This window comes from Tachyglossus aculeatus, chromosome 5 (genome assembly GCF_015852505.1).
Source record: "Tachyglossus aculeatus isolate mTacAcu1 chromosome 5, mTacAcu1.pri, whole genome shotgun sequence".
NCBI classification, from domain to species: domain Eukaryota; kingdom Metazoa; phylum Chordata; class Mammalia; order Monotremata; family Tachyglossidae; genus Tachyglossus; species Tachyglossus aculeatus.
The window spans coordinates 34888386-34907741 of record NC_052070.1 but is presented as its reverse complement, the minus strand read 5'-3'; the positions used below and the strand labels follow the sequence as shown (position 1 = coordinate 34907741).

At 46.3% G+C, this 19356-nt stretch overlaps 1 protein-coding gene across 2 annotated transcripts in view; it reads left to right on the top strand.

Moving 5' to 3' along the window:
• PPIH (peptidylprolyl isomerase H) overlaps window positions 1–19145 on the top strand; it is a 31174-nt gene extending 12029 nt beyond the window's left edge. For both annotated transcript variants that reach the window (XM_038746185.1, XM_038746186.1), the window contains 7 exons: window positions 2363–2407; window positions 3084–3126; window positions 10105–10197; window positions 11597–11684; window positions 11963–12003; window positions 14582–14671; window positions 18975–19145. In XM_038746185.1, the coding sequence (XP_038602113.1) occupies window positions 2363–2407; window positions 3084–3126; window positions 10105–10197; window positions 11597–11684; window positions 11963–12003; window positions 14582–14650 (379 nt within the window). In that variant the 3' untranslated portion in view covers window positions 14651–14671; window positions 18975–19145. The remainder of the gene's footprint in view (window positions 1–2362; window positions 2408–3083; window positions 3127–10104; window positions 10198–11596; window positions 11685–11962; window positions 12004–14581; window positions 14672–18974) is intronic.
• Window positions 19146–19356: the final 211 nt, after the last annotated feature.

Here is a 19356-nt window from a genome sequence, read left to right as displayed (position 1 = left end):
TCGATCGTATTTACTGAGCGCTTACTGTGTGCAGAGCACTGGACTAAGCGCTTGGGAAGTACAAGTTGGCAACATAGAGACGGTCCCTATTCATTCATTCAGTCGTCTTTATTGAGCGCTTACTGTGTGCAGAGCACTGTACTAAGCGCTTGGGAAGTCCAAGTTGGCAACATAGAGACGGTCCCTATTCATTCATTCATTCAATCGTGTTTATTGAGCGCTTACTGTGTGCAGAGCACTGTGCAAAGCGCTTGGGAAGTCCAAGTTGGCAACATAGAGACGGTCCCTATTCATTCAATCAATCAATCGTATTTATTGAGCGCTTACTGTGTGCAGAGCACTGGACTAAGCGCTTGGGAAGTCCAAGTTGGCAACATAGAGACGGCCCCTATTCATTCATTCATTCAATCATCTTTATTGAGCGCTTGTTGTGTGCAGAGCACTGTACTAAGCGCTTGGGAAGTCCAAGTTGGCAATATATAGAGACGGTCCATACCCAACAGCAGGCTCACAGTCTAGAAGGGGGAGGCAGACAACAAAACAAAACATATTAACAAAATAAAATAGAATAGTAAATGTGTACAAGTTCAATATAGGTATCTTTATAGGTATACCTGTATATATGTATATATGGTTGTACATATTTATTACTCTATTTATTTATTTATTTATTTTGCTTGTACACTTCTATCCTACTTATTTTATTTTGTTGGTATGTTTGGTTCTGTTCTCTGTCTCCCCCTTTTAGACTGTGAGCCCACTGTTGGGTAGGGACTGTCTCTATGTGATGCCAATTTGTACTTCCCAAGCGCTTAGTACAGTGCTCTGCACATAGTAAGCGCTCAATAAATACGATTGATTGATTGATTTTCAAGTTTGCTTTGTCTGCGAATGTTGCTTTCATTTTCCGTTCTAGGTATTTGGGCCGTTCTCTCCTCCCTTTTAAGTGGGACCCACCTTTCATAGCGGTCGAAACTTGCTACCCATTCTCCCAAATCCGGAAAGCATCGTGTGCCTTCTGGGGAATCATTTGCTTGGGAAATGTATATATGTCTGTACATATTTATTACTCTATTTATTTATTTATCTTGTACATATCTATTCTATTTATTTCATTTTGTTAGTATGTTTGGTTTTGTTCTTTGTCTCCCCCCTTCTAAACTGTGAGCCCGCCGTTGGGTAGGGACCGTCTCTATTATGTTGCCAACTTGGACTTCCCAAGCGCTTAGTCCAGTGCTCTGCCCACAGTAAGCGCTCAATAAATACAAAAAAAATTAAATAATTATAGAAAATTTTACCATTCCCCAAACTCCCATGGAGTGACTGAAACTTACTTATTTTATTTGTACATATTTATTCTAATTATTTTATTTTGTTATTATGTTTTGTTTTATTGTCTGTCTCCCCCTTCTAGACTGTGAGCCCGCCGTTGGGTAGGGACCGTCTCTGTTATGTTGCCAACTTGGACTTCCCAAGCGCTTAGTCCAGTGCTCTGCCCACAGTAAGCGCTCAATAAATACAAAAAAATATATATATATATAGAAAATTTTACCATTCCCCAAACTCCCATGGAATGACTGAAACTTATTTATTTTATTTGTACATATTGTAATTACTTTATTTTGTTATTATGTTTGGTTTTGTTCTCTGTCTCCCCGCTTCTAGACTGTGAGCCTGCTGTTGGGTAGGGACTGTCTCTAGATGTTGCCGACGTGTACTTCCCAAGCGCTTAGTACAGTGCTCTGCCCACAGTAAGCGCTCAATAAATACAAAAAAAATAAATAAATAAGTATAGAAAATTTTACCATTCCCCAAACTCCCATGGAGTGACTGAAGCTTATTTATTTTATTTGTACGTATTCTAATTATTTTATTTTGTTATTATGTTTTGTTTTGTTGTCTGTCTCCCCCTTCTAGACTGTGAGCCCACTGTTGGGTAGGGACCGTCTCTATTATGTTGCCAACTTGGACTTCCCAAGCACTTAGTCCAGTGCTCTGCCCACAGTAAGTGCTCAATAAATACAAAAAAAAAAAAATAAGTATAGAAAATTTTCCCATTCCCCAAACTCCCATGGAGTGACTGAAACTTTTTTATTTTATTTGTACATATTTATTCTAATTATTTTATTTTATTAGTATGTTTTGTTTTGTTGTCTGTCTCCCCCTTCTAGACTGTGAGCCCGCTGTTGGATAGGGACTGTCTCTATTATGTTGCCAACTTGGACTTCCCAAGTTCTTAGTGCAGTGCTCTGCACACAGTAAGCGCTCAATAAATACGATTGACCGATTGATTGATTTGAATAGCGATGGAAACAGACCGAGTTTCGGGTCTTCGAGTCCCTTTCTTTCCCTTTTGTCACAGGAAAGATGGGGTCCCCATCGGATACAAGGGGAGCACTTTCCACAGGTAATATCCCTGGCTGCCGTCGCTCCCGTCCCACCTCCCCGCCTTTCGCCCCATCCCCGATGAAACCCTCTTTCCCCCAGCTCGCTCTCCCTCCCGCCTCACCTTTGGAGAGTTGACATTCACGCCCCAGCACTTCCCCGTATATCTTTCAATTCCGTATAATAAATGACTTAATCACGTTAACGGCCCAATTCCATATAACAAACGGCTTAATCACGTTAACGGTGTCGGTACCCGTATATCTTTAAATTCCGTATAATAAATGACTAAATCACGTTAACGGCCCAATTCCGTATAACAAACGGCTTAATCACGTTAACGGTGTCGGTACCCGTATATCTTTAAATTCCGTAGAATAAATGACTTAATCACGTTAACGGCCCAATTCCATATAACAAACGGCTTAATCACATGAACGGTGTCGGTACCCGTATATCTTTAAATTCCGTATGATAAATGGCTTAATCACATTAACGGCCCAATTCCGTAGAATAAACAACTTAATCACATTAACGGCCATCTCTCTCGACTATAAGCTCGTTAGGCACAGGGAACGTGTCTGCTAAATCTGTCGTGTTGGACTCTCCCGAGCGCTTAGTACAGCGCTCAGCTGAGCCCCCGGGGCACACTGCCGCTCACTATCTCTCTCTCATCATCGTTCTTTCTCGCATTTCAGGGTTATAAAGGATTTCATGATCCAGGGCGGTGACTTTGTCAACGTAGGTGCAACGTTTGCCTTCTTCTCCCCTCCTCGCCCGGCGGGTGCCGGATACCGGTCCCCGAGGCCCGACTTCGACCCTCACCTGTCGTTGAGCACCCGGAGGTGGCTATTTGTGGTTAAAATTGACGTGGCTCTGTCGGCTTGGTGTGAACAATAATAATAATAATAATTATGGTACTTGTTAAGCGGCTACTACTACTACTACTAATAATGTTGGCATTTGTTAAGCGCTTACTATGTGCAAAGCACTGTTCTTAGCGCTGGGGTAGGTACAAGGTAATCAGGTTGTCCCACGAGGGGCTCCCAGTCTTCATCCCCGTTTTCCAGATGAGGGAACTGAGGCCCAGAGAAGTGAAGTGACTTGCCCAACGTCACACAGCTGACAAGTGGCGGGGCCGGGATTTGAACCCGCGACCTCTGACTCCAAAGCCCGGGCTCTTTCCACTGAGCCTTGCTGCTTCCCCGCTATGTGCACTATGTGCACAGCACTGTTCTAAGCGCCGGGGAAGATCCAAAGTTACCCCATCCCACATAGGGCTCACACTCTTAATCCCCCATTTTACAGATAATAATAATAGTAATGGCATTTATTAAGCGCTTACTATGTGCAAAGCACTGTTCTGAGCGTGTGACTTGCCCAAGGTCCCACAGCAGACATGTGGCGGAGCTGGGGTTCGAGTAATAATAGTAATGATGGTATTTGTTAGGCACTTACTATGTGTGAAGCACCATTCTAAGAACTGGGGGAGATACAAAGTGATCAGGTTGTCATCATCATCATCATCAATCGTATTTATTGAGCGCTTACTATGTGCAGAGCACTGGACTAAGCGCTTGGGAAGTACAAATTGGCAACATATAGAGACAGTCCCTACCCCACAGTGGGCTCACAGTCTAAAAGGGGGAGACAGAGAACGAAACCAAACACACTAACAAAATAAAATAAATAGAATAGATATGCACAAGCAAAATAAATAAATAAATAAATAAATAAATAAATAAAATGGGGCTCACAGTCTTCATCCCCATTTGACAGATGAGGGAACTGAGGACCAGAGGAGTGAAGCGACTTGCCCACAGTCACACAGCTAACAAGTGGCAGAGCCGGGATTTGAACCCATGACCTTCTAGACTGTGAGCCCGCAGTTGGGTAGGGACCGTCTCTAGATGTTGCCAACTTGTTCTTCCCAAGCGCTCAGTACAGTGCTCTGCACACAGTAAGCGCTCAGTAAATACGATTGAATGAATGAATGTGCGAAGCATCGTTCTAAGCACTGGGGGAGATACAAGGTGATCAGGTTGTCCCACGGGGGACTCACAGTCTTCATCCCCATTTTATAGATGAGGGAACTGAGGCCCAGAGGAGTGAAGTGACTTGCTCACAGTCACACAGCTAACAAGTGGCGGAGCCGGGATTTGAACCCATGGCCTTCTAGACTGTGAGCCCGCTGTTGGGTAGGGACGGTCTCTAGATGTTGCCAACTTGTTCTTCCCAAGCTCTCAGTACAGTGCTCTGCACACAGTAAGTGCTCAATAAATATGATTGAATGAATGAATGTGCGAAGCATCGTTCTAAGCACTGGGGGAGATACAAGGTGATCAGGTTGTTCCATGTGGGGCTCACAGTCTTCATCCCCATTTGACAGATGAGGGAACTGAGGCCCAGAGGAGTGAAGTGACTTGCTCACAGTCACCCAGCAGACAAGTGGCGGAGCCGGGATTTGAACCCATGGCCTTCTAGACTGTGAGCCCGCTGTTGGGTAGGGACGGTCTCTAGATGTTGCCAACTTGTTCTTCCCAAGCGCTCAGTACAGTGCTCTGCACACAGTAAGCGCTCAATAAATATGATTGAATGAATGAATGTGCGAAGCATCGTTCTAAGCACTGGGGGAGATACAAGGTGATCAGGTTGTTCCATGTGGGGCTCACAGTCTTCATCCCCATTTGACAGATGAGGGAACTGAGGCCCAGAGGAGTGAAGTGACTTGCCCAAAGTCACCCAGCAGACAAGTGGCGGAGCCGGGATTTGAACCCACGGCCTTCTAGACTGTGAGCCCGCTGTTGGGTAGGGACCGTCTCTAGATGGTGCCAACTTGTTCTTCCCAAGCGCTTAGTCCAGTGCTCTGCCCACAGTAAGCACTCAATAAATACGACTGAATGAATGTTGGCTCAGAGCTAGTAAGATTATTTGCAGGTTGGTTTTGGTTTACATTTTTAAACACCTAAAAATCCCCCTCAGGCCCCTTCTTTTATACTCACAGTTCCCTAACCCCTTTGGGCCAAGCCAGCTTAGAGAAGCAGTGGGGCTCAGTGGAAAGAGCCCGGGCTTTGGAGTCAGAGGTCATGGGTTCAAATCCCGGCTCCGCCACTTTCATTCATTCGTTCAATCGTATTAACTGAGCGCTTACTGTGTGCAGAGCACTGGACTAAGCGCTTGGGAAGTCCAAGTTGGCAACCTATAGAGACGGTCCCTACCCAACAGTGGGCTCACAATCTAAAAGGGGGAGACACAGAACAAAACAAAACATATTAACAAAATGAAATAAATAGGATATTGACAGCTGTGTGACTTTGGGCAAGTCACTTCTCTGTGCCTCAGTTCCCTCATCTATAAAAATAGGGATAAAGACTGTGAGCCCCCCGTGGGACAACCTGATCACCTTGCAACCTCCCCAGTGCTTAGAACAGTGCTTTGCACATAGTAAGCGGTTAATACATGCTATTATTATTATTATTATTATTATTATTATTATTATTATTATGGGTTCTAATCCCGGCTCCGCCACCTGTCATTCATTTATTCATTCAATCGTATTTATTGAGTGCTTATTGTATGCAGAGCACTGTACTAAGTGCTTGGGAAGTACAAGTTGGCAACATCTAGAGACGGTCCCTACCCAATAGCAGGCTCACAGTCTAGAAGGGGGAGACAGACAACAAAACAAAACATATTAACAATGAAATAAATAGAATGTTGACAGCTGTGTGACTTTGGGCAAGTCACTTCACTTCTCTGTGCCTCAGTTCCCTCATCTATAAAAATGGGGATGAAGACTGTGAGCCCCCCGTGGGACAACGCGATCACCTTGTACCCTCCCCAGCGCTTACAACAGTGCTTTGAACAGAGTAAGCACTTAATAAATGCTATTATTATGGGTTCTAATCCCGGCTCTGCCACCTGTCAGCTGTGTGACTTTGGGCAAGTCACTTCACTTCTCTGTGCCTCAGTTACCTCATCTGTAAAATGGCAATTAAGGCTGTGAGCCCCATGTGGGACAACCTGATTACCTTGTATCCCCCCCAGCGCTTAGAACAGTGCCTGGCACATAGTAAGCACTTAACAAATGCCATCATCATCATTATTATTATTATTCACGCTGATCAAGAAGTAGTAAAATGCCCTGCCTCAGCCTTAGCTTCCGGGAAGGAGCCGTGTCGAGGGACCTCAGGGTGGAAGGGGCGGAAGAGGGGCAAGATCAATCAATCATTCGTATTTATTGAGCGCTTACTGTGTGCAGAGCGCTGTACTAAGCACTTGGGAAGTACAAGTTGGCAACGTATAGAGATGGTCCCTACCCAACATTCATTCATTCATTCAATCATATTTATTGAGCGCTTACTGTGTGCAGAGCACTGGACTAAGCTCTTGGGAAGTACAAGTTGGCAACATATAGAGACGGTCCCTATTCACTCATTCAGTCGTATTTGTTGAGCGCTTACTGTGTGCAGAGCACTGTACTAAGCGCTTGGGAAGTCTAAGTTGGCAACATATAGAGATGGTCCCTACCCAACATTCATTTATTCATTCAATCGTATTTATTGAGCGCTTACTGTGTGCAGAGCACTGTCCTAAGCGCTTGGGAAGTGCAAGTTGGCAACATATAGAGATGGTCCCTACCCAACAGTGGGCTCACAGTCTAGAAGATCAATCAATCAATCATATTTATCGAGCGCTTACTGTGTGCAGAGCACTGTACTAAGCGCTTGGGAAGTCCAAGTTGGCAACATCTAGGGACGGTCCCGACCCAACAGTGGGCTCACAGTCTAGATGGGGGAGACAGAGAGTGGAAACTCTTTCTCGAGTGGTTGCCCGTGAGACCCATGAGCTGCTCCCCAAAGGGCCGAGCAGACAAGGACCACGTCCATTCAGTCAATCGTATTTAATCATAATAATGATGTTGGTATTTGTTAAGCGCTTACTATGTTCATTTAATAATAATAGTGATGGTATTTGTTAAGCGCTTACTATGTGCAAAGCAATCAATCAATCAATTGTATTTATTGAGCACTTACTGCGTGCAGAGCACTGTACTAAGCGCTTGGGAAGTCCAAGTTGGCAACATACAGAGACAGTCCCTACCCAACAGTGGGCTCACACTGTTCTAAGCACTGGGGTAGATGCCAAGGTGATCAGGTTGTCCCACAAGGGGCTCGCAGTCTTCATCCCCATTTTCCAGATGAGGGAACTGAGGCCCAGATGCGTCCTTGGGGGTGATACGTGATTGTCCCCAGGGGTGGGCAGCCCTGGGATCAGCCCCAACGGCCCGGCTCCGTCCCCGAAACCCCGAAATAAATGAATGGCATTTATTAATCCAATCCCGCCGCCGGCTCCGATTCCCAATCCCGCGGACTCGGCGGAGCGAGCGGGGGCTCCCAGCCGACGTGTTGGGAGAAAGCCAGCCGGTCGGAAGGGCCAGGAGGTCCAGCACTCTCCGGGTGTGCCAATCTTTTTTTGCCACAGTTAGTTTGCTTCTTGCGATGTCAAATATGTAAATATTTGTACATATTTATTACTCTATTTTACTTGTACATATCTATTCTATTGATTTTATTTTGTTGATATGTTTTGTTCCCTGTCTCCCCCTTCTAGACTGTGAGCCCATAGTTGGGTAGGGACTGTCTCTATATGTTGTGCTTCTTGTGATGTCTCTGGGGCCCAGCCGGTGCGTACATATTTGTACATAATTATTACTCTATTTATTTTACTTGTACATATCTATTCTATTGATTTTATTTTGTTAATATGTTTGGTTTTGTTCTCTGTCTCCCCCTTCTTGACTGTGAGCCCACTGTTGGGTAGGGACTGTCTCTATATGTTGCGCTTCTTGCGATGTCTCTGGGGTCCAGCCGGTGCGTACATATTTGTACATATTTATTACTCTATTTTACTTGTACATATCTATTCTATTGATTTTATTTTGTTAATATGTTTTGTTGTCTGTCTCCCCCTTCTAGACTGTGAGCCCACTGTTGGGTAGGGACTGTCTCTATATGTTGCGCTTCTTGCGATGTCTCTGGGGCCCAGCCGGTGCGTACATATTTGTACATATTTATTACTTTATTTTACTTGTACATATCTATTCTATTGATTTTATTTTGTTAATATGTTTAATTTTGTTGTCTGTCTCCCCCTTCTAGACTGTGAGCCCGCTGTTGGGTAGGGTCTGTCTCTATATGTTGCGCTTCTTGTGATGTCTCTGGGGCCCAGCAGGTGCATACGTATTTGTACATATTTATTGCTCTATTTATTTTACTTGTACATATCTATTCTATTGATTTTATTTTGTTAATATGTTTGGTTTTGTTCTCTGTCTCCCCCTTCTAGACTGTGAGCCCACTGTTGGTTAGGGACCGTCTCTATATGTTGTGCTTTTGTGCTGTCTCTGGGGCCCAACCAGTCCATACGTATTTGTACATATTTATTACTCTATTTATTTTACTTGTACATATCTATTCTATTGATTTTATTTTGTTAATACGTTTGGTTTTGTTCTCTGTCTCCCCCGTCTAGACTGTGAGCCCGCTGTTGGGTAGGGACTGTCTCTATGTGTTGCACTTCTTGCGATGTCTCTGGGGCCCAGCCAGTCTGTACATATTTATTACTCTATTTATTTTACTTGTACATATCTATTCTATTGATTTTATTTTGTTAATATGTTTGGTTTTGTTGTCTGTCTCCCCCCTCTAGACTGTGAGCCCACTGTTGGGTAGGGACTGTCTCTATATGTTGCGCTTCTTGCGATGCCTCTGGGGCCCAGCCAGTCCGTACATATTTATTACTCTATTTATTTTACTTGTACATATCTATTCTATTGATTTTATTTTGTTAATATGTTTTGTTGTCTGTCTCCCCCTTCTAGACTCTTAGCCCGCTGTTGGGTAGGGTCTGTCTCTATATGTTGCGCTTCTTGCCATGTCTCTGGGGCCCAGCAGGTGCGTACGTATTTGTACATATTTATTGCTCTGTTTATTTTACTTGTACATATCTATTCTATTGATTTTATTTTGTTAATATGTTTGGTTTTGTTGTCTGTCTCCCCCCTCTAGACTGTGAGCCCACTGTTGGGTAGGGACTGTCTCTATATGTTGCGCTTCTTGCGATGCCTCTGGGGCCCAGCCAGTCCGTACATATTTATTACTCTATTTATTTTACTTGTACATATCTATTCTATTGATTTTATTTTGTTAATATGTTTGGTTTTGTTCTCTGTCTCCCCCTTCTTGACTGTGAGCCCGCTGTTGGGTAGGGACTGCCTCTATATGTTGCGCTTCTTGCGATGTCTCTGGGGCCCAGCCAGTCCGTACACATTTGTACATATTTATTACTCTATATATTTTACTTGTACATATCTATTCTGTTGATTTTATTTTGTTAATATGTTTTGTTGTCTGTCTCCCCCGTCTAGACTGTGAGCCCACTGTTGGGTAGGGACTGTCTCTATATGTTGCGCTTCTTGCGATGTCTCTGGGGCCCAGCTGGTGTGTACATATTTGTACATATTTATTACTCTATTTTACCTGTACATATCTATTCTATTTATTTTATTTTGTTAATATGTTTTGTTGTCTGTCTCCCCCTTCTAGACTGTGAGCCTGGTGTTGGGTAGGGACCGTCTCTAGATGTTGCCAACTTGTAAACGCTCAATAAATACGATTGATTGATTGATTGACCCGTCCTTCCCCTCTCTCTGGACAGGGAGATGGCACCGGAGTTGCCAGCATTTACCGAGGGCCGTTTGCAGATGAAAATTTTAAACTCAGGCATTCAGCTCCTGGCCTGCTTTCCATGGTAAGTTAGGCTGGGGCCGGGGGGCAGGGGGGATTTGGATGGGGATGGCTCGCTGCGACATTCATTCATTCAATCATATTTATTGAGCGCTTACTGTGTGCAGAGCACTGGACTAAGCGCTTGGGAGTACAAGTTGGCAACATATATACATATAAACATATTATTATGAATAAGGAACCACCTCCTCTCCCTACTCATTCATTCATTCATTCAATTGTATTTATTGAGCACTTACTGTGTGCACAGCACTGTACTAAGCGCTTGGGAAGTACAAGTTGGCAACATATATACATATAAACATATATTATTATGAGTAAGGAATCGCCTCCTCTCCCTACTCATTCATTCATTCATTCATTCAGTTGTATTTATTGAGCGCTTACTGTGTGCAGAGCACTGTACTAAGTGCTTGGGAAGTACAAGTTGGCAATATATATGCAAATAAACATATTATTATGAATAAGGAACCGCCTCCTCTCCCTACTCATTCATTCATTCATTCAATTGTATTTATTGAGCGCTTACTGTGTGCAGAGCACTGTACTAAGCGCTTGGGAAGTACAAGTTGGCAACATATATACTCCCACTGCCCCCCCCCCCCCCCCGCGGTTCCTTCCCTTCCAGCACAGGACGAGCCTGCTCTGATCTTCTTTATTGTGCCGCGCGGGGTCTCGGTTTTATAACAGTCAGTCAAAGCACTTGGGAGAGTACAATGAGCAGCGTGGCTCAGTGGAAAGAGCCCGGGTTTTGGAGTCAGAGGTCATGGGTTCAAATGCCGGCTCCGCCACTTGTCAGCTGGGTGACTTTGGGCAAGTCACTTCACTTCTCTGGGCCTCAGTTCCCTCATCTGGAAAATGGGGATGAAGACTGTGAGCCCCCCGTGGGACAACCTCATCACCTTGTAACCTCCCCAGCGGTTAGAACAGTGCTTTGCACATAGTAAGCGCTTAATAAATGCCATTATTATTATTAGTATTGTTATTATGAATAAGGAACCGCCTCCTCTCCGTACTCCCACTGCTTTCCTCGTCCCCCTCTCCATCCCCTCCATCTTATCTTCCCTTCCCCACAGCACCTTTATATATGCATGTATGTTTGTGCATATTTATTACTCTATTTATTTATTTATTTTACTTGTACATATCTATTCTGTTTATTTTATTTTGTTAGTATGTTTGGTTTTGTTCTCTGTCTCCCCCTTTTAGACTGTGAGCCCACTGTTGGGTAGGGACCGCCTCTAGATGTTGCCAACTTGGACTTCCCAAGCGCTTAGTCCAGTGCTCCGCACACAGTAAGCGCTCAATGAATACGATTGATTGATTGATTCCCTCCCAGCACAGGACGAGCCTGCTCTGATCTTCTTTCTCCTGTCCCCGCGGGGGTCTCGCTTTCATAACAGGCCAACAGCGGGCCCAGCACCAACGGCTGCCAGTTCTTCATTACCTGCTCCAAGTGCGACTGGCTGGACGGGAAGCACGTGGTTTTTGGTCAGTCACCCCATCCCGTCCCTCCCCGTCACCGCCCCGGTGCCTTCTGGCACGGAAAGTCGGTCGCTGTCGACGCGCCCCTCGCCCCCGCCAAACGCTTCAACGCCGGGCAGTCTCGCCCAAGTTAGGGGGGCCTCCCGTGAGCGGCGGTCGGACCCCCCCGATCGCCGCTGCGGCCCTCCGCTTAATCGCCAGGGGAGGGGAAAAGGGGGCTGCGCGAGGGCGGGAGTGTCGTGGGGCCCGGCGCTGGAAAACCAACCCGTCCTCCCGCTCCACAGGGAAGATCGTCGACGGGCTCCTGGTGATGAGGAAGATCGAGGTGAGTCCCGTTTGGGCCCCTCCGCCTCTGGCGGCCTGGGGCCCTCGCGGGTCTGAATCGGGTCTTAAAATGGGGTTTCCCTGGGGTGTCGGGGAGGTGCGGATTGCCAAGATCCGCCCTTTCCTCTCCATCCCAACCGCTACCCTGCTCGTTCAAGCTCTCATCCTATCCCGTCTGGATTACTGTATCAGCCTCCTCTCCGATCTCCCATCCTCGTGTCTCTCCCCACTTCAATCCATACTTCACGCCGCTGCCCGGATTGTCTTTGTCCAGAAACGCTCTGGGCGTGTTACTCCCCTCCTCAAAAATCTCCAGTGGCTACCAATCAATCTGCGCAATGGGCAGAAACTCCTCACCCTGGGCTTCCAGGCTGTCCATCCATCCCCTCGCCCCCTCCTCCCTCACCTCCCTTCTCTCCTTCTCCAGCCCAGCCCGCACCCTCCGCTCCTCCGCCGCTAATCTCCTCACCGTACCTCGCTCTCGCCCGTCCCGCCGTCGACCCCCGGCCCACGTCATCCCCCGGGCCTGGAATGCCCTCCCTCCCCACACACGGACACAGGGGCTCCCAGTCTTCATCCCCATTTTGCAGATGAGGTAACTGAGACACAGAGAAGCGAAGTGACTTGCCCAGAGTCACCCAGCTGACAAGCGGTGGAGCAGGGATTTGAACCCGTGACCTCTGACTCCAAAGCCCGGGCTCTTTCCACTGAGCCACGCTGCTTCTCTTCTTGAGCTCTTCCTGTGGGCAGAGCACTGCGCTGAGCGCCTGGGAGAGTACAATAAAATAATAATCACCATGGTATTCATTAAGCGCTTACTATGTGCCAGGCACCGTACTAAGCGCTGATGTGGAAACAAGCAAATTGGGTTGGACACAGCCCCTGCCTCATGCATGGGGCTTGCACTCCGAATCCTCATTTTACAGTTGAGGTAACTGAGGCCTAGAGAAGCTGAGCGACTTGCCCAAGGGCGTTCGGCAGACGAGTGGCGGGTCTGGGATTAGAACCCAGGTCCTTCAGACATCCAGGCCTGGACTCTACTGAGAAGCAGAGTGGAAAGAGCCCGGGCTTTGGAGTCAGAGGTCACGGGTTCCAATCCCGGCTCTGCCAATTGTCAGCTGGGTGGCTTTGGGCAAGTCACTTCACTTCTCTGGGCCTCAGTGACCTCATCTGGAAAATGGGGATGGAGACTGTGAGCCCCCCGTGGGACAACCTGATCACCTTGTAAACTCCCCAGCGCTTAGAACAGTGCTTTGCACATAGTAAGCGCTTAATAAATGCCATCATTATTATTATTATTATCATCATTATTACTAGGCCGCGCTGCTTCTCATATGACATATGGCATATGACATAGGGCTTCTCATAAGCCCTACTGAGAGCTCACCTCCTCCAGGAGGCCTTCCCACACTGAGCCCCGTTTGTCCTCTCCTCCTCCCCATCCCCCCCCGCCCTACCTCCTTCCCCTCCCCACAGCACCTGTATATGTGTTTGTGCACATTTATTACTCTATTGATTTTACTTGTACATACTTACTATTCTATTTATTGTGTTAATGATGTGCATCTAGTTTTATTTCTATTTATCCAGTCCACCTGACTTGACACCTGTTTTGTTGTCCGTCTCCCCCTTCTAGACTGTGAGCCCACTGTTGGGTAGGGACTGTCTCTATATGTTGCCAACTTGGACTTCCCAAGCGCTTAGTCCAGTGCTCTGCACACAGTAAGCGCTCAATGAATACGATTGATTGATTGATTGATTTCCTCTCCCCCTCCCCATCCCTCCCGCCCTACCTCCTTCCCCTCCCCACAGCACCTGTATCTATGTTCGTGCACATTTATTACTCTATTGATTTTACTTGTACATACTTACTATTCTATTTATTGTGTTAATGATGTGCATCTAGTTTTATTTCTGTTTATCCAGATGACGTGACACCTGTCCACCTGACTTGACACCCGTTTTGTTGTCCGTCTCCCCCTTCTAGACTGTGAGCCCACTGTTGGGTAGGGACTGTCTCTATATGTTGCCAACTTGGACTTCCCAAGCGCTTAGTCCAGTGCTCTGCACACAGTAAGCGCTCAGTGAATGCGATTGATTGATTGATTTCCTCTCCCCCTCCCCATCCCTCCCGCCCTACCCCCTTCCCCTCCCCACAGCACCTGTATCTATGTTTGTGCACATTTATTACTCTATTGATTTTACTTGTACATACTTACTATTCTATTTATTGTGTTAATGATGTGCGTCTAGTTTTATTTCTGTTTATCCAGATGACGTGACACCCGTCCACCTGACTTGACACCTGTTTTGCTGTCCGTCTCCCCCTTCTAGACTGTGAGCCCATTGTCGGGTAGGGACCGTCTCTATATGTTGCCAACTTGTACTTCCCAAGCGCTCAGTCCGGTGCTCTGCACACAGTAAGCGCTCAATAAATACGACTGAATGAACAAGGGAGCCCGACGGGAAGGCCCCCGGCGAGGCCACCGTTCTCCCCAGCCCCTGAAATCGTGCTCGGGCCCCGGCGCAGGCTCAGACCTTGCCCTCGCTGACCGCCCTGGCTTCCTTCCCTTCTGCAGAACGTACCCACGGGACCCAACAACAAGCCCAAGCTGCCGGTGGTGATCTCCCAGTGTGGGGAGATGTAGCGGACGCCACGGCCGACTCGGGTAAACGGCTCCACGCGGACTTGCCTGTGTTCTTTCCCCTCTCCCTCCCATCCCCAGGCCGCCCGGCCTGCATCCGTCCGGTCCTTGGAAGTGCTTTTCATCATCATCATCATCATCAGTCGTATTTATTGAGCGCTTACTGTGTGCAGAGCACTGGACTAAGCGCTTGGGAAGTCCAAGTGGGTCTCCGAGGTGGTTGCTCTGACTTCTTTCTTTCTCCCTGGGTGGCTCTGGGGTGGGTTTCTAAGCCGACTCCGTCCTTCTGCCTAGCGGGGGAGAGAAATCAGGCCCAAGAGAGGGTCTGGCTGTTGGCTGAAATAATAATAATAATAATAATAATGACGGCATTTATTAAGCACTTACTATGTGCAAAGCACTGTTCTAAGCGCTGGGGAGATTACAAGGTGATCAGGCTGTCCCACGTGGGGCTCACAGTCTTCATCCCCATTTTACAGATGAGGTCACTGAGGCCCAGAGATGTGAAGTGACTTGCCCAAGGTCACACAGCTGACAGTTGGTGGAGCCGGGATTCGAACCCATAACCTCTGACTCCAAAGCCCGGGCTCTTTCCACTGAAAGCGTAGGAGTGCGGGCCGGCTCCCTCACCGTCCACACCTGGAGACTGACCGCTCACCGGAGGGGCTGTGCTACTCATCACGGGGGCCGCGCCGATCACCGCCAGGGCCGCAGGGCTTCGGGTGGACAGCGGCCAGGCCACGGCCGCCCACACTCTGCCCCGTGGCCTTGGATGAGAAGCGGCGTGGCTCAGTGGAAAGAGCCCAGGCTTTGGAGTCAGAGGTCATGGGTTCAAATCCCGGCTCCGCCACTTGTCAGCTGGGTGACTTTGGGCCAGTCACTTCACTTCTCTGGGCCTCAGTTCCCTCATCTGTCAAATGGGGATGAAGACTGTGAGCCCCCCGTGGGACAACCCGATCACCTTGTAACCTCCCCAGCGCTTAGAACAGTGCTTTGCACATAGTAAGCGCTTAATAAATGCCATTATTATTATTATCTTTATTATTATTATGAACACCGAAGGCCCGTCAATGCCACTTCTGCTCCTTGGCGCTCAGGCCTGTGAGGGGTAGCCCTGCCCACAGATTTCCCCCAGCCAGGTGACTTTGCTCAGAGCCAATCCCCCAAATGTCAATCAATCAATCAATCAATAAATCCATATTTATTGAGTGCTTACTGTGTGCAGAGCACTGTACTAAGCGCTTGGGAAGTGCAAGTTGGCAACATCTAGAGACGGGCCCTACCCAACAGTGGGCTCACAGTCTAGAAGGGGGAGACAGAGAACAAAACCAAACATATTAACAAAATAAAATCAATAGAATAGATATGTACAAGTAAAATAAATAGAGTAATAAATATGTACAAACATATATACATATATACAAATGTCCACGTCCGAATAACTCTGAGACCACCACAGGCGCACGGGCACTTATTTTTCCAGGGCTGCCTTCCGTAACTTTCCACCTCATTTCCACCCTGGTCCCATATAATAATAATGATGGCATTCATTAAGCACCGATTATGTGCAAAGCACTGTTCTAAGCGCTGAGGAGGGTACAAGGTGATGAGGTTGTCCCACGTGGGGCTCACAGTCTTAATCCCCTTTTTATAGATGAGGGAACTGAGGCACAGAGAAGTTAAGTGACTTGCTCAAGGTCATTCATTCATTCAATCGTATTTATTGAGCGCTTACTGTGTGCAGAGCACTGTACTAAGCGCTTGGGAAGTCCAAGTTGGCAACATCTAGAGACGGTCCCTATCCAACAGCGGGCTCACAGTCTAGAAGCTGACACACAGCTGACAATTGGCGGAGCGGGGATTTGATCCCGTGACCCCTGACTCCCAAGCCCAATTTCCATTGAGCCACGCTGCTTCTCTCCATGTTCATTCATTCATTCATTCAATCGTATTTATTGAGCGCTTACTGTGTGCAGAGCACTGGACTAAGCGCTTGGGAAGTACAAGTTGGCAACATATAGGGACGGTCCCTACCCAACAGTGGGCTCACAGTCTGGAAGGGGGAGACAGACAACAAAACAAAACATATTAACAAAATAGAATCAATATGCACAATATGCACATTCATTCATTTATTCAATTGTATTTATTGAGCACTTACTGTGTGCAGAGCACTGTACTAAGCGCTTGGGAAGTCCAAGTTGGCAACATATAGAGATGGTCCCTACCCAACAGCGGGCTCACAGTCTAGAAGGGGGAGACAGACAACAAAACCAAACATATTAACAAAATAAAATAAATAGAATAAATATGCACATTCATTCATTCAATCGTATTTATTGAGCGCTTACTGTGTGCAGAGCACTGGACTAAGCGCTTGGGAAGTCCAAGTTGGCAACATCTAGAGACGGTCCCTACCCAACAGTGGGCTCACAGTCTAGAAGGGGGAGACAGAGAACAAAACAAAACATATTAGCAAAATAAAATAAATAGAATAAATATGCACAATATGCACATTCATTCATTCATTCATTCAATTGTATTTATTGAGCGCTTACTGTGTGCAGAGCACTGTACTAAGCGCTTGGGAAGTCCAAGTTGGCAACACCTAGAGACGGTCCCTACCCAACATTGGGCTTGCAGTCTAGAAGGGGGAGACAGACAACAAAACAAAACATATTAACAAAATAAAATAAATAGAATAAATATGCACAATATGCACATTCATTCAATCGTATTTATTGAGCGCTTACTGTGTGCAGAGCACTGTACTAAGCGCTTGGCAAGTACAAGTTGGCAACATATAGAGGCAGTCACTACCCAACAATTTGCTCTCAGTCTAGAAGGGGGAGACAGACAACAAAACAGAACATATTAACAAAATAAAATAAATAGAATAAATATGCACAATATGCACATTCATTCAGTCATTCAATCGTATTTATTGAGCGCTTACTGTGTGCAGAGCACTGTGCTTGGCAAGTACAAGTTGGCAACATATAGAGGCGGTCACTACCCAACAATTGGCTCTCAGTCTAGAAGGGGGAGACAGACAACAAAACAAAACATATTAACAAAATAAAATAAATAGAATAAATATGCACAATATGCACATTCATTCAGTCATTCAATCGTATTTATTGAGCGCTTAGTATGTGCAGAGCACTGTACTAAGCACTTGGCAAGTACAAGTTGGCAACATATAGAGGCGGTCACTATCCAACAATTGGCTCTCAGTCTGGAAGGGGGAGACAGACAACAAAACAAAACATATTAACAAAATAAAATAAATAGAATAAATATGCACAATATGCACATTCATTCATTCATTCAATCGTATTTATTGAGCGCTTACTGTGTGCAGAGCCTGGACTAAGTGCTTGGCAAGTACAAGTTGGCAACATATAGAGGCGATCACTACCCAACAATTGGCTCTCAGTCTAGAACATATTAACAAAATAAAATAAATAGAATAAATATGCACAATATGCACATTCATTCAGTCATTCAATCGTATTTATTGAGCGCTTACTGTGTGCAGAGCACTGTGCTTGGCAAGTACAAGTTGGCAACATATAGAGGCGGTCACTACCCAACAATTGGCTCTCAGTCTAGAAGGGGGAGACAGACAACAAAACAAAACGTATTAACAAAATAAAATAAATAGAATAAATATGCACAGTATGCACATTCATTCATTCAATCGTATTTATTTAGTGCTTACTGTGTGAAGAGCACTGTACTAAGCGCTTGGGAAGTCCAAGTTGGCAACATATAGAGACGGTCCCTACCCAACAACGGGCTCACAGTCTAGATGGGGGAGACGGACAACAAAATAAAACATATTAACAAAATAAAATCAATAGAATAAATATGCATAATACGCACATATCTCCAGAGCTGGAAAGAGCCGTCCTGGCTTTCATTTTATTCACGAGACGCAGCGTGGCTCGGTGGAAAGAGCCCGGGCTTTGGAGTCAGAGGTCATGGGTTCAAATCCCGGCTCCGCCAACTGTCAGCTGTGTGACTCTGGGCGAGTCAGTTCACTTCTCTGGGCCTCAGTTCCCTCATCTGTAAAATGGGGATGAAGACTGTGAGCCCGCCGTGGGACCATCTGATCGCCTTGTAACCTCCCCAGCGCTTAGAACAGTACTTGGCACATAGTAAGCGCTTAACAAATACCATCATCATTATTATCATTATTATTATTATTATTATTATTATTATTTGTTCCACTGATGAGTGGGGGCTGGGAGCAGTGTCAGAACAGTTCTGCCCTCTGGGGCCTCCCCGGGTCTCACTCATCCTCCCTTCTCTTCTGTTGCAGGGCTCCCCTCACCCACGGGATCCCGGCTGGTTCCTCGGCTCGAACCCGTGTCCTTCCTGCCTCCTCAGGGCCAGGAGACACTGGAGTAACACAGAGTCAAACTCTCTCCATTCCCCTCCCCCCCTTTTATTTTTAAATTTTTTCAAGTGTAAATAAAGTGTGTTTGTGTAGGACCCTTCTCAGATTGGACTTAGGCTGGGAAGCAGGGCTCGTGAGGGATTCATTCATTTGTACTTCCCAAGCGCTTGGTCCAGTGCTCTGCACACAGTAAGCACTCAATAAATACGATTGAATGAATGAATTCAGTCGTATTTATTCATTCATTCATTCAGTCGTATTTATTGAGCGCTTACTGTGTGCGGAGCACTGGACTAAGTGCTTG